We start from the raw sequence: 25,034 nt of genomic DNA on the forward strand, positions 1-25,034 counted from the left end.
ATGTTTTTAATTTCTACAAAAAAAAAATAAGAGAAAAATATATAATAAGTCAGTCTTCTTTACTTACCAAAAGCTGAAATGACAAGCTCGTTCCCTATTTGTTAGCATTGGGAAAAAATGTATCTCATTGTAGTTGTTTAGGACTTTTTACTATGTTTTAACCCATTAAATTATATGTTGATAATATTATTTGAAATTCATTAGTATATATGACCTTCAAATACTAGAGGATATTTTGGAGAAGCATAGCAGAAACATTAACTCTTTGTTTTTTAGGTAAGCATGTCTTCTCATTTAAATAAAATGATTAAACCACAAACACTTCAAAATTTGCTTTACGCAAATTGAATTTGATAGTGAGAGAGTATTGTGTGGCTTGATTTGCATCCACTCATTTACTTTTAGGACAGTGATGTAGTCACAACTTTTAAAAATTGTTCAATTAAACCTTTCATTTTTTTCTAAACAGTCTCAGGGGGCATTGTCTAGTGTTTAATGTCTCTTAATTTTTATTCCTCTATTACATTAACAGTATACAGATGCTGTTTAAATTTCACACCAAAGAGTATTTCTTTAAATAGTTTTGATAAATCATTTTTGTGATATTTAAAGTATTTATGTTTCTTTAAAAGCCTTATTTTTCTTTTAAATGCTCACATTAGAGTCTCTGCTTTATATGTTAGTTATTTTTCTTTCTTGCATGTCATCCATTAAAGATTAGCTGTGGAAGGTTGGGGCATGGAGAGATTATGAATGACAGAACAACTCCTGTAGAATAATAATCAGTTTTTAGTATTTAATGCTGTTTGACTTTTGCAGACACATTTCTTATTAACCTTTGGTACAAAGATAAATCCAGGTTCCTGATATCTCATGGAGAAGATGAATTTGAGATCCTCTTCCAATTAAACTGAAATAAGGCCAATATTGGGTTTTAGCCAAAAGAACTCCTTAGTTCCTAAGTCTGATGTTTATAAATCTATCTATCTATCTATCTATCTATCTATCTATGTTACATTTTACATATAATTCAGGGTTACATAATTTGTTTAACTTACATTATTGTTTATGAAAGCATTTAATCTGCTTTAATAGATTTTCTCCGTGCTCAAATTTAGAGTGATATTTTATAAATAGAAAAATACCGACAAGCTCTTCTTATTACACTGAATGTAATAGCTTTAGTTTTTCTATCTAGGTTAACATGTAAATGTTAAAAGTATAGATAGCTAATCCACCATTATATAAAATATATTCAGACACCCCAACTAATTAACATGGAAAAATAAGTATTGTTGTGTAATAGAAAATATTTACATTGTTCTCTTGTAAAGAATTTGTTTACCTATACCGTATCTCAGATGTTGTTGATGATCTAATGATTAAGAACAAGAATTAATTAGTTCTGTATATCAGGAGAATAGAAAATAACATAATATGTACTTTTAAGAAATAACACACATTGGAATGTCATTTTTCTGTGTATATAATGGGCATAAGTAAAATGTGGAAACCATTAATCTTACACTTAAATGCCTTAACAATATTAAATTATAATGGACCATTACATATACATTTATATATCTGCATGTTTTATTTTGGAAGGAAAAAGGATTTCAAGAATATGATAGTCATTTTAGATAAAAACAAAAAGGCCCATTCTCTTTGAAATACACTTAGTTAGAAATATTGATAGGTAGAGGTTGATTATATTATCCTTGGCTGCAGAATCCCAGGGTATGAATCAGGATTAATTACAATGAGTGCCAGGTCAAATAATACTTGGAAGTAGATTATGGCCAATGTTGTAACCTCTCCCTAGAAGAGTTTGTGTTTTCTGGAGGAAACAAAACAAGCATCGAGGAAACAGAAACCAGTATGCATAACAATAACCATCAATTGGCAGTATTTTATTATGTATGGCATACTGGAATTTAGAATGAAAGCATTTTAGAGCATATCAAATAGTTAGGGTATTTAAAACAGAAAAGTAACAGAAAACTTTCAGATAATATTTTCTTCAGCCTTTTTCTATATGTTTAATTCTAAAAAGTTTAGGTAGCAATTATATTTCACAGAATTTTCATATTGGTATCTATTAAAAGTAAATATTATGTATAGAAAGAAATTTAAATATTTCTTAAAATTGTATTTCAAAAGTGTATAAAATAATCAATGCTAATTATAATAATTCAGGGATAAGGTTCTTTCACATTAAAATTGTAGTTTTATCTTTATTGTTGAAAGTATTACAGATTGTAGTTCTGAGATGTATTAAATAGCATGTTTAAACATAAATAGCATATTTTTAGAAAGTGTTCTTATATAGTCTTTACTTATATGTACTAAATACTTGTATGTAGTAATCGGGGATTTTGCAAAAAACAAAAACAAAAACACGTTCTTATAGTTTTTCTACTTAAACATGTTCTGTGTAATTTTCTAATTAATCTTTATCAATTCCTAAACCATTGGTAAGTATAGCAGGTCCTTGATAACATTTTGCTACACCATTGATGAGTTGTCACAGGAACTTAACTCTTGTTTATATCAGTTAACTTGGATAAAATTTCTGTTCTTATCCATCATTTTTTCTTGAAGTCACAGAACCTATCAATAATAAGTGAGGACTTATAAATTTATAGCAACTTCACAGAAGAAAAATTTAAAGCATATGTTAGGAGCTAAAATGCCAACTTTTAATGTAATACTCATACTTCTAGGAATTTTCCTAATTAGCTAAAGTTCATACATAAGGGTTTATGTTCAAAGATGTTCCTTACAGTGTTGTTTATATAGTGAAATAACTGAGAACAGTGTAAAATCTTCTATTAGGAGCATCTTAGTTTAGTTAAATATGGTATATCCAAATGATAAAATTTCATGTACAATATAAAATAGTTTATATTTTTGAAGAATACTGAAGAATATAGGAACATATTCTGTTTATTTTAAATATATACAGAATGTTACAAACTATTTAAAATATTTCTGTCTCTGCATTTATACAATGAGCCTGTATGACTCTTTAATCAGAAAAGGTAATTTATGAAATAATCATATAAAATATTGAACATTCTAATTCAATTTTAGAAAAACATAAGTTTCTTCTTTAAAAGAAGCTCTGAAGTAAAAAGTTGAATCCAGCATTGTAATGCAAAAAAAATGGAAGCATCAAGCTACATGGAGTAGGTTGGTTAATTTTCTACTGATGTGGGGCATTTACCATCTGTCTTTAAATTCACGTTATCCAATATATACAAAGAGAGGGACAATACAACTTTTAAGAAAATTAAAAAACGTAGTGTAATATTTGTGGTTCTGGAATATATAGTGGTGGTTTCATAAAACACTATCATATTTGCAAGGAATCCACTTAACATCACGCAAAGGTAGTAATGGTTAGCTGTTCAGTGACATTCTTTCATGTTTAGTAAAGACCTGTCTTTTACAAAGCTATCATCTATGCTATATTTGTTCTTAGAATTTTGGAACACGAATTGTAATTGATGATTATTTTATATGTCTCAAATTCAAATCCTAATGATTTCTTTTCCCCTCTCTTTATGTTCAGCCTTTTCTGTTTACATAACTACTTTGAGGATGTTAACAAACAGATTCTTTTTCCTGGGCAATATCTATCGTCCAAATTATGTTATTTAGGGGATCATGATCCAATGTTTAAACTAGAATGTTTTCCAATATACTGTCTCTTACTGTATTTTAAAAGTAGTTTGAGAAGTGTACAATATGGGTTTGTCAATAGACTTGGGTTCTACTAAGAAAATATGTACTTTGTCTTGACTCAATAAACTCATACTTAGTATGGTTTAGCCTCTTCATATTTACTTTTGCCCATATTAGAAAACAATTAGCTTACTAAACAAATTTGAGAATTTGGTGCTGGGGCGGGGGGGGGGAGGTGATCCTCTTGATGAGTCTTTTTTGAATTTGACTAAGAATTATACAATATTTGATAACCATGTTTAAAAATGGAGATATCCAAATATTATTGTAAACACCAGTGATTTGTTTTACCTACAATATAAGTATTTTACTTGGTTGGCTTACATAGTAGCTAATAATATTTGTTAATGTGATTTAACTGCTGTGAACCTTTACTGAACAAATATTGAAATTTATTCAAGTCAAAGAAAGAGAATCTCTAATGACTTTTGTTAAGGCTTCTATTTAATAGTTAAGGACAAAAGTTTGTATGACATACGAGATGCAATTAACAGTAGATTTTACATTTAATAAAAAGAAAGAAGCATGCGTATTTGCTTTATTCATTCCATCATAATTTGCAGTAGAGCTGTGGGTGTTTAATGAGCAAATTCCAACTAAAATGCTATATTGATTTTCTAGTGAACTTTGTAATAGTCATCCACCTTGGAAAAGCTCAGTGTTTACAATTAAGTTTTCTTTACTAAAAATGTTTGAGAGTTGCATATTGATCCTTTGAAAGTACTGAATTCTAGAAAGAATCATGTTTTCATAATAAAATTTTACATAAAAGCTAATAGATGTTAAAATTATCATTCAATAATACTTTAATTTTGGAAAAATTTCTTAGCATTTATAAAATACCTATGAATGTAATAGCTGAATCTTATGGTCTTAGCTGTATGTTTAATTTTTTAAAAAGAAATTGACAAATGGCTTAGTCTATTCCCCATCTGTCAAAATACTCTCTTACAAACCCTTACTTTCCTTGAAAGCCTTTACTACCATCTGTTATGTCTATCTATCTATCTATCTATCTATCTATCTATCTATCTACCCTCTGACTTTGGTGATTATTGTTTCCATGCTTGTTTTAATATTTTTACTAATTGTGTCTATCCATAAATAATAGGTGGAGTTGTCTTACTTTATTTTGCTGTTTTTGCCAAAATTTCATTTTTGAGATTTGCCCATAGTTAATTCATTTTAAATGCTGGATAGCATTCCATTTTGAATGTAAAGTGAGTTATTTATTCCCTCTCCTGTTGTTGGACATTTGAGTTATTTCTGGTTTTGCTGTTATATAATGCTATGATAAGCATTTTTATACATGTTTCCTTGTGCATATGTGCAAGAATTTCTGTAGGATACATACTAAAGAGGAGATTTGCTAGGTTATAGGCTACAGACATCTTCAACTGTAATAAATATTGTCAAATTCTTCTTGACAATTGCAAAAATATATGTGAGAATTTTCTTTATTTCACAAGCTCACAATATTTGTTATTATTAGACCTTTTAATTTTTTATTTTATAGGTGTGAAATGGTAACTCAGTTTTATAGTAGCTTTTAAAAATAATTTTTGTCAAGTGATTAATTGATACCAATTTAGGTGAATAAAAGAAAATTATTTTTGTTAAAAGTATGCATTTCTCCTTTATTTTCTCTGATTAATTTTGGATGATATATTTTGGTAGCTCTGGTTGAAGAGGTGTATTTTGCACAGAGGGAACGTGATGAAGCTATTATGTCTCGACTACAAATAGCCAACCAGGAGAGAGATGAAGCAATCGCACGAGCCAACCACATGGAAATGTCTCTAAAACTGTATGTACACATTTAAATCTATATGATATTAGAGGCATTTATAAAGTGTATGCATTATGTGGTGATTACATATTCAGAAATGTTACTGATTCTTTTGTGTTACGGTTGTAAATTCCATAACTCCATAGTCTTTCTCAGACTTCTGGCATGCTGTAGGAGTTTGCATGTCAGGAATAGCAGCTACCACACACACACACACACACACGCACACACACACACACACACACACACACAAGAAGAAGAAAAAAGAATGCACAACACCGAGTACACTTACTTTCTTGACTTCTTCATAGTTCTGTTGTCGATGTCCTTACTCTTGTCTTCTTTTGTAACTTCTATTTTCTTCCTGCTTTCTTATTATCTCTTTCTTGATCTCTTTCAGCTATCTGGGTCCTTTAACTGCTCTTACTTAATATGCTCGTTCCTATTCTTAACTGCACTTTGTTTCTGTTAGCTGAGTGACACCTAAACTAGAATGGAGCCTGGGAATCTACTTTTTTAACAAGCAACCCAGGTGATTCTAATATAGGTAAACAGTGGATCACAATTAGAGAAAGTAATTGCCCTAGAAATAGTACTTCACCAATGTTAATGTTCATTCTACTCACTTGGGGCCTCTTGTTAAAATTCAGGCTCTTGTAGAGCCTGATAGTCTGCCTTTTTTCAAGCTCCCAGCTGATGCAAATGACACTAAATGATTCTAAAGAGTCATTTTTGGTAGAAAGACCGCGTCTAGAAATATGCTACTTGTCAGATAGATGAAATGCAGTAATATAATGTTTTATGCCCATTAATATACTTATTGTGTGTTTGCTCTGCTCAACATTGTGCTAGGCCAGTGGTTGGCAAACTGTGGCTCGCAAGCCACATGCGGCTCTTTGGCCCCTTGAGTTTTTAGTAAAGGCCAGCTTAGGAGTACCCTAATTAAGTTAATAACAATGTACCTACCTATATAGTTTAAGTTTAAAAAAATTGGCTCTGAAAAGAAATTTCAATCGTTGTACTGTTGATATTTGGCTCTGTTGACTAATGAGTTTGCCTACCACTGTGCTAGGCTCTGTGGCTCATTAGGGAGAACAAGTCATTAAATAATTAACAGGACAGTATTCAAGTTGTGATTAGGTAATGTGAGTTGTTTTTTGTTTAAATTAATGACTTCTTTTTTTTTTTTTTTTTTGGAAGACTGATAAAGAAAATACAAATAAAGGAACAAAAATTTTTACCCAAATTCTACACTGCCTTCTCCCAAATAACTATCTTAATAAGGAAACATCATTCCAAACATTTCTCCTTCCTTGTATACTTAAACACTTTTATCTGGAAGAATGGATAGTTGTGAGTCGGTTGGTTTTTTTCTGAGCAGGATGCAAGGGTGGTTTCTTTCGCAGGTTCTTGTCCAGGTGGATTCAAAGAATCAAGCCATGGACAAAAGGTGGTAGATGAAAAGGGGGGAAATTTATTGGAAACAAGTACAGACTCCCACGTAGGGAGGGGGTCCCAAACGTTCCCCAACCAGCTATGCCTTCCTCCCCATGGGCTCCCTAATTCCTAAAACTCCCTAAACCTGCCTATTTTACCCCCTAAAACTCCTTTCAGTTGGTGGTAGAATGGATGCATACATAGGATATGTATGGTAAAAATAAAATCATTCTCTACATGCTGTTTTATTTGAGAGACATTATAGTATAGTTAGGAGCACAGATTCAGAATTAGGCACCTGTCTTTGAATCTTGGCTCTGTTGCTTCCTAGTTGTACAGCCATGGAAAGATTAGTCTCTGGGATTTAGTTTTTTTGTCTACAATATGGATAAGTAGTGCCTGTTTTATAGAAGTTATGAGGACTGAATGATTTAATAAATAATAAAAAGTACCTGGTTTGTAGCAAGGGCTAAATGAGAATTCAGTAGTATTAATTAATTGAAGCGAAACTGTAGAAATTTTTAAACTTCCTGCAATCAATGGTTTCTCTCAATAAGATATAATTCCCTAAAGAGCCATCTAAGTTTAAGAAAAGAGATTGAAAAACATTCAGGTTCTGGAATTGTCTAATCTTTTCAATTTTTGGAAACATGAAGTGTTTCAATTAAATAATATTTGACTCTCAGCCATGAAATAAATAACCAATTTTAAACTTTTTTCTTCTTCTTTATAAATTCTACTTCTAAACTATTTGTAAAAGTTGTATTAGATTCTATAGTCAAAGTGCCCCTTGTTGTTTAATCTTAATGTTTAAAAGGATTGAATAATCAACACTGGCACTTTTATCATAAGTAGCATTTTTACCAATGAGTTTTTTTTTTATTGTGGGGGATTCCTAGGTAACAAAATTTCATTTTCAGTTTTTTAAGGAAAGGCTCATGTTCTCTGATTTAATATGCTCAATATAGGCTGTGTGTTATCTTTATGTTCAAATTAGTTTATAAATAAAATTATTGGGTTAAGTCTTTTCATTCTAAACATTATAAAAATGTTATTTTTTTCTGACACATTGGTGTGGCTGAAAAGAAGTCTGAGATCAATCAGATTTCTTTTTGCCTCTTTTTATGGTTAGTATGTTTTTTTTCTATTTGGATATGTGAAGGATTCTTTATTCTTGATATAGAAAAACTTAATCAGGATGTTTGTGTTGATTATTCGGTAATAATATCTTTGTAACCAAAGCATATCTTTCTGAGGACTATTTGATTCTGTTTTTTAGGTTTTATATTTTATTTTTTAATTAAAATTTATAGGTATTTTATTTTAGAGATTTTAGATATTCTTTTTTTGGACACTTTTGGACTTACCTATTATCTGGTCGATAATTATTTTAATCCCTCCCTTTTTCTCTGCATTTACTGTGATAATCTCAAACCTTTCCTTTATGTTAGTAAATTCAATTGTCACTATCTCCTTTCCTGCTATTTCTGGTTTATTTATTAAATTGTTTATTTATTTATGGTCCTTAACTTGTTTCTTTTTTTTTTTTAATATATTTTATTGATTTTTTACAGAGAGGAAGGAAGAGGGATAGATAGTTAGAAACATCGATGAGAGAGAAACATCGATCAGCTGCCTCTTGCACACCTCCTACTGGGGATGTGACTGCAACCAAGTTATGTGCCCTTGACCGGAATCGAACCTGGGACCTTGCAGTCCGCAGGCTGATGCTCTATCCACTGAGCCAAACCGGTTTTGGCTTTAACTTGTTTTCTTAAGTTTTAAATTTCCCTTTTTATTCCCTCTTTTATTTGCCATCTTCTCTTTGGACTTTTTAAAAAAATACTTTATTTTATTATTATTATTTTTTAAATCTTTATTGTTAAAAGCATTACATATGTCTCCTTTTTACTCCCATTGACCCCTTCTAGCTTTTACTCCCATTGACTCCCCACCCCCACCCCAGGCCTTCACTACCCTATTGTCTGTCCATGGGTTATGTATATATGCATACAGTTTCTTTGGTTGATCTCTTCTCACCCACCCACCCACCCCTGCCTTCCCTCTGAGATTAGACAGTCTGTTCTAAGTCTCTGGATCTATTTTGTTCAACTTTTTTTTTTTTCATTCTTCTAAAATGCCTGGTAGGAAAATTTTCTTCTTTCCTTGATTTTGTTACCTTTCATATTAACGCTTTATCTCCTTTGCATGTTGTTTTGTCATGTGTTTGTGGTGTATTCATAGTGGGCATGTCATTTCTCTTCATCTTGCTCATGCCTAAATTGTCAGGAACTTTTCTTTGTTTTATATGGTACAGGTGAATTTTCTGTGATAAATATTTTACATTATTTGAAACCTATTTGCCTTCTCCTTTGAGCTGCAGTTCCCTGGATTGGTATTGCTTTTTGGCCACCTTTCTAAAAATGGGTAGGGAGGTTAGAATGACCTCCCTGAGGCTGTTTGACCCTTCTGTTGTAGATTCTGTTCTCTGCTTATGGGTTTTCGCTTGTTGTCTTGCACTGCACTCAGGATTCACTTTATCTGTGTATACCCTAACTCCTTAGAATATTACTTTGGGACTTTTATTTGTTCTACCAGTGTAGTAGAAAATGGCCAGCCCTGATGATTCTTGCTTCTTCTGTGAGGGTTCTTCAATAGTGCAAGCTTCTACTCGGGAAGGATTTCCTTTACTTTTCTTTTGGCTATCTACTCATTGGTCTCTCAGGCTATTTCGAAGCTGTGTGGTATTAGTGCAAAATATTCAGGATTTGGTGAGTTCTCTTTTCTAATACCTGTTATGTATAAAAGGGAAAGTTAGGTAGGTGAACCTGGCCAAAATCATCATTTCTCCACCCTCTATCCTGGGCCTACTTAAAGAAATTACTACATGATGGCTTACTTCCTTTGCTGTTTTATTTTTACCCATTGTTCATGTGGTTATATGATGATATACATAGATTTCTGTGGTTAGATCTCACTCTTCCCCCTCTACTTGGACTTATTGTCCCCAATAAATTTTTTTTAAAGAATACTTTTAGATTTACAGAAAACTTCCAGAGATAGTACAGAGTTCCCACATAACCCTCACCCAGTGTCCCTTATTGTTATTTTACCTTCTGTGGTACAGGTCACGGGGGAGAAAGCAACATTGTTATATAAACTGCATCCTTATTCAGATCTCACTAATTTTTCTCATATGTCCTTTTATTTTTTATTGATTTCAGAGAGGAAGGGAGAGGGAGAGAATGATAGAAACATCAATGATGAGAGAGAATCATTGATCAGCTGCCTCCTGCATGCCCCCTACTGGGGATCGAGCCCACAGGCCACCATGTGCCCTGGCCAGGAATTGAAAGGTGACCTCCTGGTTCATAGGTCAACGCTCAGCCACTGAGCCATGCTGGCCAGGCTCTCTTATGTCCCTTTTATGTTCCAGGATCCTATCCAGGATTCCATATACATTCAGTTGCCGTGCCTCCTTTTCCTTCTCTGGTCTGTGACATTTTCTCAGAATTCCTTTGTTTTTGATAATCTTGACAGTTTTCAGTTGTACTGGTCAGCTGTTTTATAAAATGTCTCAATTAGGGTTTTTCTGAAGTTTTTTTTTCATTGTTATATTGAGGTTTTGGTTTTTTAGGACAAAGAGTACAGGAGTGAAGTGCAGTTCTTATCAGATTATTTTATGGTTATATGTTATCAACATTACTTACAACTATAGTGATGCTAATATTGATCACCTGGTCAAGGTAATGCTTGCCATGTTTCTCCACTATTAAGTTACTCACATTTCTTTTTTATACTTAGCTCTTTGAAGCAAATCCCTTAAGTGCAATCCATATTCAAGGAAGGAGGAGAAAGGAGGTTAATAGAGTTCTACTTCCCCCAGGAGAATGTCTATATAAATTATTTGTAATTCTCTTCTCCTTCATTAACTTATTTATGTCAGTATGGTCTTATTGATACTCCTTTATAATCTAACTAGAGGCCAGGTGCACGAATTCGTGCACCAGTGGGGTCCCTTGGCCTGGCCTGTGGGACCGGGCCGAAACCAGCTGTCTGACATCCCCCGAGGGGTCCTGGATTGCGAGAGGGTGCAGGACAGGCCGAGGGACCCCACAGGTGCACAATTGAGGCCAGGGAGGGATGCGGGAGGTTGGCCAGCCAAGGAGGGACCGCGGGTGGGATCCAGGGCGTGTCTGGCCTATCTCGCTCAGGCCTGATCTGCTGGACTCCAGCAGCAAGCTAACCTACCAGTAGGAACGTCTGCCCCCTGGTGGTCAGTGCATGTCATAGCAAGTGGTTGAGTGGCCTTAGCATATCATTAGCATATTACGCTTTGATTGGTTGAACGGCTGACTGGCTGAATAGACACTTAGCATATTAGGCTTTTATTATATAGGATACTATGTTATTTTTTTATTGATTTTCAGAGAGAGAAAGGGAAAGAGAGAGGGAGGAGGGAGAGAGAGAGACACACACACACACACACAGACATCAATGTGGAGAGAAATATCAATGGTTTGCCTCCCACACACACCTGACCAGCGATCAAACCCACAACCTGGATATGTGCCTTGACTGGTAATCAAACTTTCCCTTTCTGTAGAGGATGGTGCACCAACCGAGTCACACCAGTGAGGGCATCTTATTTGTTTTGTTACTTGGACCATTCGAAACTCTTGATTGGTTTCTGTATCCCTTTGACATATCCTCATTGTTTTCATTTTTGAGTACTTTCATACTTTCTGGCTCTTCAAGATGCTTCAGATCTACAAATGTGCCACACCCACCCTGGAATCAGCCACTCCTCAAAGGAACCCTGATTTCTTTTATTGCAAAGTGGTATTAGAAACCAAGATCTGGATGCCAGATGTGCTCATTGTTGCTGGGTGTGACTACTTCTAGGCCCAGTCAGAAGAAAGAGCTAAGAAATGTAGGGTGGGGCAAAAGTAGGTTTACAGTTGTGAGTATGCGAAACACAGAGTTTATTCTTGTATTAATATTTATTAATTACTAGAGGCCCAGTGCATGAAATTCATGAATGGGGGGCTGGGGAGGTCCCTCAGCCTGGCCTGCACCCTCTTCAGTTTGGGACCGCTGGCTCCTAACTGCTCACCTGCCTGCTTGCCTGATCACCCCTAACCACTCTGCCTGCCTGCCTGATGCTCCTAACTGCTCTCCCCTGCCAGCCTGATTGCCCCTAACTGTTCCCCTACTGGCTTGATTGCCCCCTAACTGCTCCCCTCCCTGCCTTATTGCCCCCTAACTGCTCCCCTGCCAACTTGATCACCCCTAACTGCCTCTGTCTCGGCCCCCACCACCGTGGTTTTGTCCGGAAGGATATGCAGAAGAATGTCCAGAAGACATCCGGTCTAATTAGTATATTACCCTTTTATTAGTATAGGTTGTATTATTTTCCATTTAAACAACTATAACCCTACTTTTGCCCCACCATGTATATTTTTTATAGTTTTTATTATAATATATTAAAATTAGGATACCTTAAGGCTGAGTCTTTTTTATTTTGTTCTTGTAGCATTCATAATACGGGAGAAGTGGGTAAAGGAGAAAAGGAGAAAACTCAATCCTAAGCCTATTTTTCAAGTTAATTAATCTATTTAATAAATATTTACCAAATATATACTATGTGTCAGGTTCAGTTCTGTTTGCTCAGTGCATAGCAGTATAGTCCCAATTTAGGAAGAAGACATTAAGTAAATAATTACATAAATACTTAAAATAATATTAACTAATATGAAGAGTTATTGCTTCCTAGGATCAGTGTATAGTAATCTCTTAATGAATTATAATCTGGGAGTACGTGTGTGTGTGTGTGGGGGGTGTTTAGGAAAAACCATAAATAAGAAGGAATAACAACCACAAAGGTTAATACTAGTATATCAGCACAGTTTTAAATGGCACTGTATAGGTTCCTTTCTACTTAGCTGAAGCCTGTAGGTTCTGAACATTCAATAGTGCATTTAAATGAAATCCTTCTTAAGATAGAACCAGTTTTTAACTGAGCTTTGCTTGACGGAAGCACCTTTGGAGGTATTGAGTATAGGTTGAAATTATAAATTATTTCACATCTCTTTTTTAATTCCCTATTTTTTGCTTCCTATAATCTTCAAATTCCTTCTGTCGTCTTTTTTTCTCTTCTCCTTACCACTTCTCTGATCACTGTATCTTTAATGTCTAATGTGTTTTGTTTTATTATTCTGCCACTTCTCTGCCTTTCCTTACCCCTTGAATGTTCGGTGCTTTTTTCAGTTTTACTTTTATCTAAAATAGGAAAAAAAATGTTTGCATATGTATATTGCAACTTTTGAGATTATGGTATGTTGTGTCAGTCTCTTTGTTATTGTTGGTGTATTCTTTATTAAGAATGGTACTGTGTAAAATGAGACTGATAAAAAACAATTCAGAATTTCCTTATTCGTTCTTTTAGCATGTGAGGTCAAAGTTTAGTTTCTTTCCATTGAACAAGGAGAATGACTATAGGTTCAGAAAGGAAAGACATGAAAGACATAATATTGAGTGATTTAGGGATAAATCAAGAAATGTGACATTTCCTGCATGGGTCTTTTCACTTAGAGTGCAAGGTTGTCAGTCAGAATTTGCATGGTATAGGAAATCAATTGAAACTTGAGCCCATGGACATTTACTTCAGCAAAATTCTTACTAATTATCATGTCTATGTCTAGTTAGAATGTTGTAGGCATAATTTAGAGTTTACAGAAGGTTGAGATTCTTGTATGCAATTGTAAACCTCATAATAATGATTTATAATTTATAGTTTCTCAGCTATACTTCATATAACACTATTATTTTAAGTCTTTATTAAACCAGTAAAGCTTTATGTTTTGTACAAGCTGCTAGTAAGCCTTAAACTTCAATAGATATTTTATATAGAAAAGTGAAGCCATATATAGCTGTTTTATAGTTTTTTTCCCCCTAACGGTCTATATTTTGTCTAATTTTTATGTTTTCTTTTAACTGATAAAGTAAGTTATATACTTATTGTAGGACTGAATTTAACTTTCTGAAACCACTTTTTTTTATTATTAATCTTTAACTAGACATTGAACGATGCAGCTCAAAAAAAAAAAAAAAGTCAAATATACTGAATTGGCACTTAAAGTGTATTAACATAAATACCTGGCCTAGTTTTTCAATACTCTATGTCAGGGGTCAGCAACGTAAGGACCTGAGGTGCAAGTTCAGCTTCCACCTGTTTTTGTAAATGAAGTTAGTATATTAGCTGTTTTTGTGTTATAAAGGCGTGTTAGTAGCTGTGACCGAGAACACATGGCAAAGCCTAAAGTGCTATCTCACCCCTTACAGAAAAAGGTTGCTGTCCTTGCTCTGTATAATCTAGTTGAGACTAAATTATAATGTAGTTGATCTTTGCTACCTATGACAAGTATTTCTGAGACTTTTAAATGAATACAGATAGAAAAATGCAAGTATTGGCTTTTTCTCTTTCCAAATTTATGTTTATATTGCAAGTTACTTTGTTTCTATGTAAACTTTCGAATCCCAAATTATCATTTGTTCATTTTTATTAAAGTTTTATTTTTCTCCAAATGACCATTTATTAATTACTCCAATTCTGAAGTATAATTTAGCAAAGCAAAATTGAGATGTAAGTGCTAAGTGGTTGACCTGACTCACTCTTGCCCTGCATGTCAGACCCAGCATACTTACGAAACATGATTCCAATTCCTTCATCAGCAAAATGATCAGTCACTAGATATTATGTACTTGTAAGGATAATCCCATAAATTAGTTATAGTCTGAATGCTAAATTCATGTGCCAAGGATTTAGTATAAACATTTGATACGAAAACTTAATTTTAAAAATTCTAGTTGTTGGTACGGAATTTTAATATTAGCCTGCATACAATTATCTTAACCATATCCTGTTGAAATATGTTAATTTAGAACATTGAAACCCTCTGGTAAAGTAATAATTTCTCACATTGCAGTGCTTGAAAAAACTTACAAGTATTGCATAGGCATTCCATATACTTTTTGTTATGTTTATTATTCATGATATATATATTAGGTAGCCTACCTATGCTGTTCTTTTCTTCCTGAATATATGTAATTCTTTGAAACAGAAAAGGGAGATTTATAACCTGTAGAACTAATTTTTTTTTTACAAAAGTTGCCAGTGATCTGCTAATCTAAATGTTCGATTTTAATGTAGCTTTTTACCTTTTAAATTATCAAGTTTAATAAATTGTGAAGTTTAAAATTTTAAGTTGAGATTTGTTTGACAATTACCATAATACACTCTTAGTCTGATTTCATTGAAAAATAACAACATTAAGGTAAATATTTCTCACTACATATGGCTTCCCTTTTATTTTTTTGAAAAATATTTTTATTGATTTCAGAGAGGAAGGTGGAGGGAGAGTGAGATAGAAACATCAATGATGAGAGAGAATCATTGATTGGCTATCTCCTACACACCCCACACTGGGGTCCGCAACCCGAGCATGTGCCCTGACCCAGAGTCAAACCATGACCTCTAGTTCATAAGTAGACACTCAACCACTGAGCCATGCCCACCAAGCTATAGCTTCCTTTTTTAAAATCATATTTATCCAACTAGTAACTGATAGTTGCATGCCACCATTCTTCAAATGCCTTTACATGTTCATAAGTTAGCTGTAAGAATTTTACACTTTTTCACTAAGCTTTTTAAATGATTGAAAAGTAAGTGAATATCTTCACAGTTCTTGTAGAACAAGCTTTTATAAAGTAGTATATTTGGAAACTGTTGATTTATTTTGGGAAAGAAAAGATGAGAATGTTTGCCCTTGTTGAAATGTGGCAAATTCAAGAAGACATTAGTAGTTTAAGAAACAATAAGTTTATATAATTCAAAATTACTTTCCTGTTAACTTATACTGCTTCAGTATGTGTAGAAAATTCTTTATATATTTCTTCCTGTTAAGATGCATTTTTCTAAAATTTATACTTTCCATCAAAGTAGCTATTTTATTGAATTGTAGCGTTTGGGACAATTTTGTAACAAATTTATTGTGTCTTCTATTATCTTTTCCTAGTATTCTTTTTTTGTGGTAAGTGTTAAATCATAGGAACACAGAAATTGGGAGGGGAAGCGCCTTGAATATCTGAACTTGGATATCTAAACTTTTTAGTACAATTTTAAAATAATTGAGGGCATTTAAAAAATCTACCTCATTTTACTATTACAGATTTTCATTTAATTTACCCAATTTATTGGTTGCCTAGCTTATAAATATTTTCTAAGATATATCGTTTAAATTTTTCCCCTTTACTGCATTTCTTCCATTCCCAAAATCAATAGTCACTTCTATAAGCACTGTGACTCTTACAAGACAAAGTGAATTTTTGAGGGGACCCAATTTGCTTTCTTTGTCTCTGATTGAATAATTCTATATTGGTAATGAAAAAGAGAAAATAACATTAGTCTTCTAAAAATATGGTTCAGTTTTAGTCAGCCTTTCTGTATAGTATATTTGTTTTAATAAATAGATAGCAGAGGGAAATTGTCAAGTCAAATTTAGAGGTAATTATCTGTCATTGCTTTCGTGGTAACATAGGTAAAATTTATAATAAAAAAACTTGCCTTGTTTTATTTCTAATGATGTCCAAAAAGCAGAGGAATTATAGTTTCAGGTAAGAATTGAAAGTCCAAGAATAAATATAATGACGAGAGTGAGTGCTCCTATCGCTGGGGAACTTTCTTCATCTGAGCACATATGAACAATTGATCCTTGTAGTCATATATAGCAGTAAACATTAATAACTTAACAGTCTGAAGTCAGTGCAGGAGATATGGAGCATTATTGAAAGATGGAGTCGAGCAGGTGGCACTTTAATATGTTCAGTGTCATGGTTGACTCTAAAGACTAGTCGAATGAAATTACTTGAGGTTCTAAAGATTTAAAAAGCGAACTCATTTTGCTGCACTAAGGAAATGCTACTGATCAGGCTTTCTGTGTCCCTTTTTTCTAGGCTAGAAAATATTAACCCTGAAGAAAATGACATGGTAAGCCATTCTCTGAGGAGATTTCTTGATGTCAGTCTTATATCTTAGAGGCTTAAGTTCAATTGAGTGGGTTTCAAGAACTAAGATGTGGGAAAAAGGAGAATTGACACACTAATAATGTACATCTTTGCTGCAATATGAAAATTCAATAACTTCACTCAGTCAATTTACAATTCACATGTGCCTATTAATTAAAACCCTATATTAAATAAAATATATTAAAACTTCATGTCTGACTAACATATAATGGTGTTGGTAGACATTACAGGAATTACTGAACAGAATAAACAATGCAGACACAGGGATGGCTATTGAAAAGAATGGAGCTATAATTGTGGATAGGATCTACAAGACCAAGGCATGTGAAAAGAGAATAACTGCAGAAGAAATGAACGCAGTGATAGAAGAACGTGATGCTGCTTTGTCTCAGGTAACTGCATGTATCTGCAAAAGCATCTATTTACTGTTTCCCCATCCTTTACCATTAAAAAATGACTTTTCCCACATATTCTTAATTCAATTCAGTTATTACTATATAATTAATATCACAATGGTATATATATTAAAATAATCACATCTTTTGTTATATCAGTCTTCAAATACATGCATCCTCATTTCTGTTAGCTTGTTATAAAAATACTAGAGGCCTGGTGCACAAAATTTGTGGGGGGGGATGTCCCTCAGCCCAGCCTGCACCCTTTACAATCTGGGACCCCTCGGGGGATGTCTGACTGCCTGTTTGGGCCTAAACTGGTAGTCTGACGTCCCTCTCACAATCCGGGACTGCTGGCTCCTAACCACTCGCCTCATTTTGCTGCACTAAGGAAATGCTACCTGATTGACCCTAACTTGCTTCTTCCTGCCAGCCTGATCACCCCCTAACCGCTCCCCTGCTGGCCTGATTGACACCTAAATGCTCCCGTGCCAGCCTGATTGCCCCCAACTGCCCTCCCCTGCCAGCCTGATCGCCCCCAACTGTCCTCCCCTACAGGCTTAGTTCCCCCCAACTGCTCTCCCCTGCAGGCCTGGGCCCCCCCAACTGTTCTCCCCTGCAGGCCTGGTTGCCCCCAACTGCCCTCCCCTGCCAGCCATCTTGTGACAATGTGGGGGCGGCCATCTTGTGATGACATGGGGTGGCCATCTTGTGATGATGTTTGGTTGGCTATCTTGTGGCAGCCATCTTGTGATGACGTGGGGGTGGCCATCTTGTGACAACGTGGGGGCGGCCATCTTGTGATGACATGGGGTGGCCATTTTGTGAGAGCATGATGGTCAATTTGCATATTATCTCTTTATTATATAGGATAATTATGTTCTTTAATGCAATCACTCAAACATGAAATCAACTTCCTATTTGAGTCGCAGTTTTGTGAGGGCTGCGATTATATCTTTACTAGAGGCCCAGTGCACGAATTTGTGCACGGGTGGGGTCCTGCTGGCCCGGCCCCAATTGGGGTGGATCGGGGCCAGGCCTGTCAGGAGGAGGAGACAGCAGAGGTAGGCTGTCTGGCCCTCTCTGATCGGGAACCAGGTAGGGCCGGGCCAGCTGGGGTGAGGGGCTGCAGGTGATTGGCCGGTGGGCTCCGCCCCCGATTGGGGGTGGGGCCGGCCATGGGGAGGGGTTATGGGTGGTGGGCTGGCCGACCCGCCCTCAAGTGGGGTGATGGGGGTCGATCGAGGGCCAGCGGCCTGGGGGAGGGGCCATGGGTGGTTGGCCGGCCAGCCCTGCCCCTGATCAGAGTGGGGGAGGCGACTGGGAATGGAGCTGGCTAGGGGGAGGGGCCATGGGCTGACCAGGGTGGTGGGGGCCCATTGGGGGTGGGACCTGCTGGGGGAGGGGCTGCAGGAGGTTGTCCGGCCGGCCCCGCCCCCTATTGGGGTAGGGGAGCGATCAGGGGCAGGCCAGCCAGGGGGAGGGGCCGTGGGAAGTTGACTGCTGGCCCGCCCCACATCAGGCCATTTTGTTGATTGTATAAAAAGTACCATCTATCTATCTATCTATCTATCTATCTATCTATCTATCTATCTGTGTGTGTGTGTGTATGTATGTGTATATATATATATATATATATATATATATATATGTATATAGCCAGCGACCGGTTGTTCTGGTCGTTATGGCATTCTGGTTGCTGGCTTTATATATATACTAGAGGCCCGGTGCATGAAATTCGTGCATGGCGGGGGGGTGTCCCTCAGCCCAGCCTGTACCCTCTCCAATCTGGGACCCCTCGAGGGATGTCTGACTGCCTGCTTAAGCCCGATCCCAGTGGGATCGGGTCTAAACGGGCAGTCGGACATCCCTCTCACAATCCAGGACTGCTGGCTCCCAACTGCTCACCTGCCTGCCTTCCTGATTGCCCCTAATCGCTTCTGCCTGCCAGCCTGATCACCCCCTAACCACTCCCCTGCCAGCCTGATTGATGCCTAACTGCTCCCCTGTCAGCCTGTTTTCCCCTAACTGCCCTCCCCTGCAGGCCTGGTCACCCCTAACTGCCCTCCCCTGCAGGCCTGGTTCCCCCCAACTGCCCTCCCCTGCAGGCTTGGTTCCCCCTAACTGCCCTCCCCTGCAGGCCTGGTCTCCCCCAACTGCTCTCCCCTGCAGGCCTGGTCGCCCCCAACTTCCCTCCTCTGCTGGCTTGGTCACCCCTAACTTCCCTCCCCTGCAGGCCTGGTCCCTCCCAACTGCCCTCCCTTGCTGGCCTGATCGCCCACAACTGCCCTCCCTTGCAGGCCTGGTCCCTCCCAACTGCCCTCCCTTGCTGGCCATCTTGTAGTGGCCATCTTGTGTCCACATGGGGGCAGGACCTTTGACCACATGGGGGCAGCCATCTTGTGTGTTGGAGTGATGGTCAATCTGCATATTACTCTTTCATTAGATAGGATAGAGGCCTGGTGCACGGGTGGGGGCCAGCTGGTTTGCCCTGAAGGGTGTCCCGGATCAGGATGGGGGTTCCCTTGGGGCGTGGGGCGGCCTAGGTGAGGGGCCTGTGGTGGTTTGCAGGCCGGCCACGCCCCCTGGCGACCGAAGCGGAGGCCCTGGTACTGGGATTTATTTATCTTTTACAATTGAAACTTTGTAGCCTGGAGCGGAGCCAAGCCTTCTGCTTGTTCCGTGGCGGCAGCCATTTCTATTGGGATTTATGTATCTTCTATAATTGAAACTTTGTAACCTTAAGCGGAGGCCTGGGCTGGCCAGGGTGTGTGGAAAGCTTGGCTTCCTCCATCACCGGGGGCAACCCTAGCCTCCTGCTCTTTCCAGCTCCATGGCTGCCGCCATTTCTGTTTGGATTTATGTATCTTCTATCATTGATACTTTATATCCTTGATTGGAGGCCTGGGCTGGCAAGGGCAGGCGGAAAGCTTGGCTTCCTCCATTGCCAGGGAAACCCAAGCCTCCCTCCTGCTCTCTGTGGCTGTAGCCATCTTGGTTGGGTTTATTTGCATATTTGCTCCTGATTGGCTTGTGGGCGTGGCTTGTGGGCGTGGCTTGGGGCGTGGCAGAGTGATGGTTAATTTGCATATTACTCTTTTATTAGATAGGATAGATTACTCTTTTATTCCCAGTGCCTAATTCAGTGCCTTTTAGTAAATATTGATAAATGAATCAAATTATTCCTGTATGCTTTTCTGAACATCACTTACACCTTCCTGCTCTACCCAAAACCTGATTGCCTCCCTGCGGCTCCTGCTCCTGCTCCAGGCCTGTCAGGCAATGGTGGTATTTCCTCCTGCAGTTATTCCAGTGGTGTGGAGTCTGGTTCCTCTACTCATTCGTGTTTTTAGATCATTGTTTTGTTTTCTTCTCTAAGCACCTCCAGCCCTGAAGCTCATGCATCAATTGTACCACCCATACATACTCCTGTTGAACTCATGTGCACACTCCTATGTCTCTTCATTTCTTAAAAATTTAGGCTGTCTTTTACTGTCTCTTCATAATTCTTGTCATAATTCTTGATGATTTAACTACCTATGTAGATGATTTTTTTAATATCCCAGCCTCACATCTTGAATTTCTCTTCTCTAGTCATCATGTCTTCTGCGCTAGTTCTGTCATCCCCCCTATGGTCACATCCTATCCCTGGTCATTACCAGTCTCCATTGCAAGCCTCCAACTCTCTGACCACCCCTTATATCTTTCCAGGTCACTTACTCTAGAACTCTGACTCTAGAAACTTTTCAACTGGCACCTATTCCTATTACCCTACATATTTTCCTATCCCTCAAGCTTCTTATGTCCTCACTTCTCTCTTTATCTAGCTTATATTTCATGGCTCACCATAATTATCACCAACTTGAATATAATATGAGCTTAGTTCTCTTGACCCTCTCTTCCTTTGTCCTACTCACCCAGCAAAGCTTAAGCCTTAAACGTTTAAATTTCTGCCTGTTCTACACCTTCATGGATTTATATGGCAGGACAATATCACATAAATTTGCAAACTGAACTTACCTTAAATTTATGACCACTGTCTTCAAATAGACCCTGATGTTACCTGACAGTCTTCTTGCTTTTTTGTTAGTCCATTCAATCTTCCCTTTAGAGGACTATTTTACCTCTTCTTTCTTCTCAGATATCTCCCTCTCCTTCCAAATGGGAAAAGGACTCTTCTTGTCTCCATTTCACCCACCAGCCTACCTGCATTTGCACTCATAGCTCTGGCTTTTCTTATTTATTTCTTTTTTTGCTACATGCATCCATTTAAGAACAATCTCTATTTCTGCACTAGTTCACATCTTTTCTTGCCTGCTTAAGGTTATCACCTGACCAACCAGTTGTCCCTTTTCTCTCCTACTTTATACAAGATTTTCTATTAGTTCATGTCTATCACTATCTAAAGTGCTCTATTATCTTCCTTGGATACTTCATGGTGATGTTTTGGTAAGTCTTGGTCTACTTGAGGTTTGCCCTAGCACTTTTTTCCTTCCCAAACTGAGAGCTGTGTATCCACTAGTCCTAGTGGATCCTGTATTCCAGTGTTTGTCTCCTCAGCATTGTAAAACTGTGGGACACTCCATTATTCTTTTCCGGGATTTTAGGACTTAGCTGTAACTTCAAGCCCCATGCAGGTTTGGGATTTTGCAAATTATTTGAAGTGGAAACAATTCTCAAATCTCCAATTTTGCCACTTCAGTCCAATATGACTGCCAAAAACTTAGAATTTCTCTCTCCTCCCACAGGAGTCCTCTGTGTGGCCAAAGCCTGCTTTCTCTGCCCTGGCCCATGTCTCAGTCTTTAAAACTCAGCTGGGAAATTACTGCAGATCTTCAAATCACCTCTATCCAGTTAGCCCCTCCTCAGAGCTTATCACTTGGTCATTGTTACAGCAGCAGCCTTCAGATGATTTTTTAATTTATCTGGCTTATTCTTGGCTAGAGTATTGTTTTGCCACAAATTATTTCATCCTATCTAGATGCGGAGATATGACATTTATCTTTATTTTTTTTTTTAAATATATTTTATTGGTATTTCACAGAGAGGAAGGGAGAGGGATAGAGAGCTAGAAACATCGATGAGAGAGAAACATCGATCAGCTGCCTCCTGCACACCTCCCACTGAGGATATGCCCGCAACCAAGGTACATGCCCTTGACCGGAATCGAACCCAGGACCTTTCAGTCCACAGGCCGACGCTCTATCCACTGAGCCAAACCGGTTTCGGCTGACATTTATCTTTAGATTAGAATCAGAAAAGTTCTTAAACTTTTAAGACAGGCAAATGTTTTTTTCATTGTTCTCTACCAAGTGTGTTCAATCTAGGATCATTCAGTATATTGTTGAAGAGATAGCCAAAACTAGTTTAATGTGCTTGGAAATAATTATAGTATAAAGTAAAACATTTGATTTTTTTAATCACTTATTTATTTTTTAATCTTTATTGTTGAAAGTATTATATATATCCCCCTGTTTTTTCCCATTTGCCCTCCTCTACCCGGTTCCTGACCTGCCCAAGCCTTCACCACCCTATTGTCTGTGGCCATGGGCAATGCATATATACATATAAGTTCTTTGGTTAATCTATTCCAGCCCCCGCCCCCTTCTCTCTGAGATTCCTCAGTCTATTCCATGTTTCCATGCCGCTGGTTCTATTTCATTCATCAGTTTATTTTGTTCGATTTCACATATGGGTGAGATCATGTGATACTTGTCTTTCTCTGACTGACTTATTTTGCTTAGCATAATAATCTCTAGGCCCCTCCATGCTGTCTGAAAGGGTAAGAGATCCTTCTTTTCTTTTTTTTTTATAGCTGCATAGAATTCCATTGTGTAAATGTACCACAGTTTGTTAACCCACTCATCTACTGATGGGCACTTAGGCTGTTTCCAGATCTTAGCTATTGTAAATAATACTATTATGAACATAGGGATGTATATATTCTTTCTGGTAGGTGTTTCAGGATAGGATGTTGAAAAAAGAGATAGAGGAAGATATAAACAAGTGGAAGCATATACTGTGTTCATGGATTAGAAGAATTAACATCATTAAAATGTCCATTCTACCCAAAGCAATGTATAGATTCAATTCAATCCCTAGTAAAATACATATTTCGGCATATTTCACAGATCTGGGACAAATACTCCAAAAGTTTATATGAAACCAAAAAGACCCAGAATAGTTGCAGCAATCTTGAGAAAGAACAAAGTAGGAGGAATCACAATACCAGATATCAAGTTATACTACAAAGCCACTGTAATCAAAATAGCCTGGTACTGGCATAAGAACAGGCATATAGGCCAATGGAAAAGAACAGAGAACCCAGAAATCAACCCAGGTTATTACACTCAATATTAGCTAGAGATTTTGAGCTTTCAGAAGGAATATCACAGAAATTTAACCTTAATATTAAAATTTATTTAGCACCAGATATTTTCTAACTATATCTTCTGTATCGTGCCAGGATCACTTTAGTAGTCCCATTCTATGTAGCTACTGGAAATCTTCAAATTCTGTGATTACTTTTTTTTTTTATAAATCTTTATTCAGATTATTACAATTGTTTCTCCTTTTTCCCCCCATAGCTCCCCTCCACCCGGTTCCCACCCCACCTTCTGCCCTTACCTCCCACCCATGTCCTCATCCATGGGTGTATGATTTTTGTCCAGTCTCTTCCTGAACGCCCCCATACCCCTTTCCTTCTGAGAATTATCAGTCCACTCCCTTTCTATGCCCCTGATTCTATTATATTCACCAGATTATTCTGTTCCTCAGGTTTTTAATTCACTTGATTTTTAGGTTCACTTATTGATAGATATGTATTTTTTGTTCATAATTTTTATCTTTACTTTTTTCTTCTTCCTCTTCTTTAAGAATACCTTTCAGCATTTCATATAATACTGGTTTGGTGGTGATGAACTCCTTTAGCTTTTCCTTATCTGTGAAGCTCTTCATCTGCCCTTCAGTTCTGAATGATAGCTTTGCTGGGTAGAGTAATCTTGGTTGTAGGTTCTTGCTATTCATCACTTTGAATATTTCTTGCCACTCCCGTCTGGCCTGCATAGTTTCTGTTGAGAATCAGCTGACAATCGTATGGGTGCTCCCTTGTAGGTAACTAACTGTTTTTGTCTTGCTGCTTTTAATATTCTCTCTTTGTCTTTTGCTCTTGGCATTTTAATTATGATGTGTCTTGGTGTGGTCCTCTTTGGATTCCTTTTGTTTGGGGTTCTGTGCACTTCCTGGACTTGTAAGTCTATTTCTTTCACCAGGTGGGGGAATTTTCGGTCATTATTTCTTCAAATAGGTTTTCAGTATCTTGCTGTCTCTCTTCTTCTGGCACCCCCATAATTCTGATTGAAGTTGTCCCAGAGTCTTCTTACACTATCTTCAACTTTTTGGATTTTTTTTGCTTTTTGCTTTTTCGGTTGTTTTTTGCTTCTTTGTATTTCAATTCTTTGACTTGATTCTTGTGTTCCTCTTGTCTGTTGTTGGGTCTCTGTATAATATTTTTTATTTCAGTCAGTGTATGTTTAATTTCTAGTTGGTCCTTTTTCATATCTTCGAGGGTCTCGTTATAT

General features: G+C 37.0%; 1 protein-coding gene across 4 annotated transcripts in view; it reads left to right on the top strand.

The window, feature by feature from the left end:
• The window catches only part of MIPOL1 (mirror-image polydactyly 1), a 357,237-nt gene that overhangs the window by 91,364 nt on the left and 240,839 nt on the right, over window positions 1-25,034 (top strand). For 2 of the 4 annotated variants that reach the window (XM_080641822.1, XM_080641823.1), the window contains exons 7-9: window positions 5,425-5,554; window positions 16,988-17,021; window positions 17,281-17,451. In XM_080641822.1, the coding sequence (XP_080497948.1) occupies window positions 5,425-5,554; window positions 16,988-17,021; window positions 17,281-17,451 (335 nt within the window). The remainder of the gene's footprint in view (window positions 1-5,424; window positions 5,555-16,987; window positions 17,022-17,280; window positions 17,452-25,034) is intronic. The other 2 variants (XM_080641824.1, XM_080641825.1) reach the window with 1 other exon arrangement.

This window comes from Plecotus auritus (genome assembly GCF_963455305.1).
Source record: "Plecotus auritus genome assembly, chromosome: 1".
In the NCBI taxonomy this organism is placed as follows: domain Eukaryota; kingdom Metazoa; phylum Chordata; class Mammalia; order Chiroptera; family Vespertilionidae; genus Plecotus; species Plecotus auritus.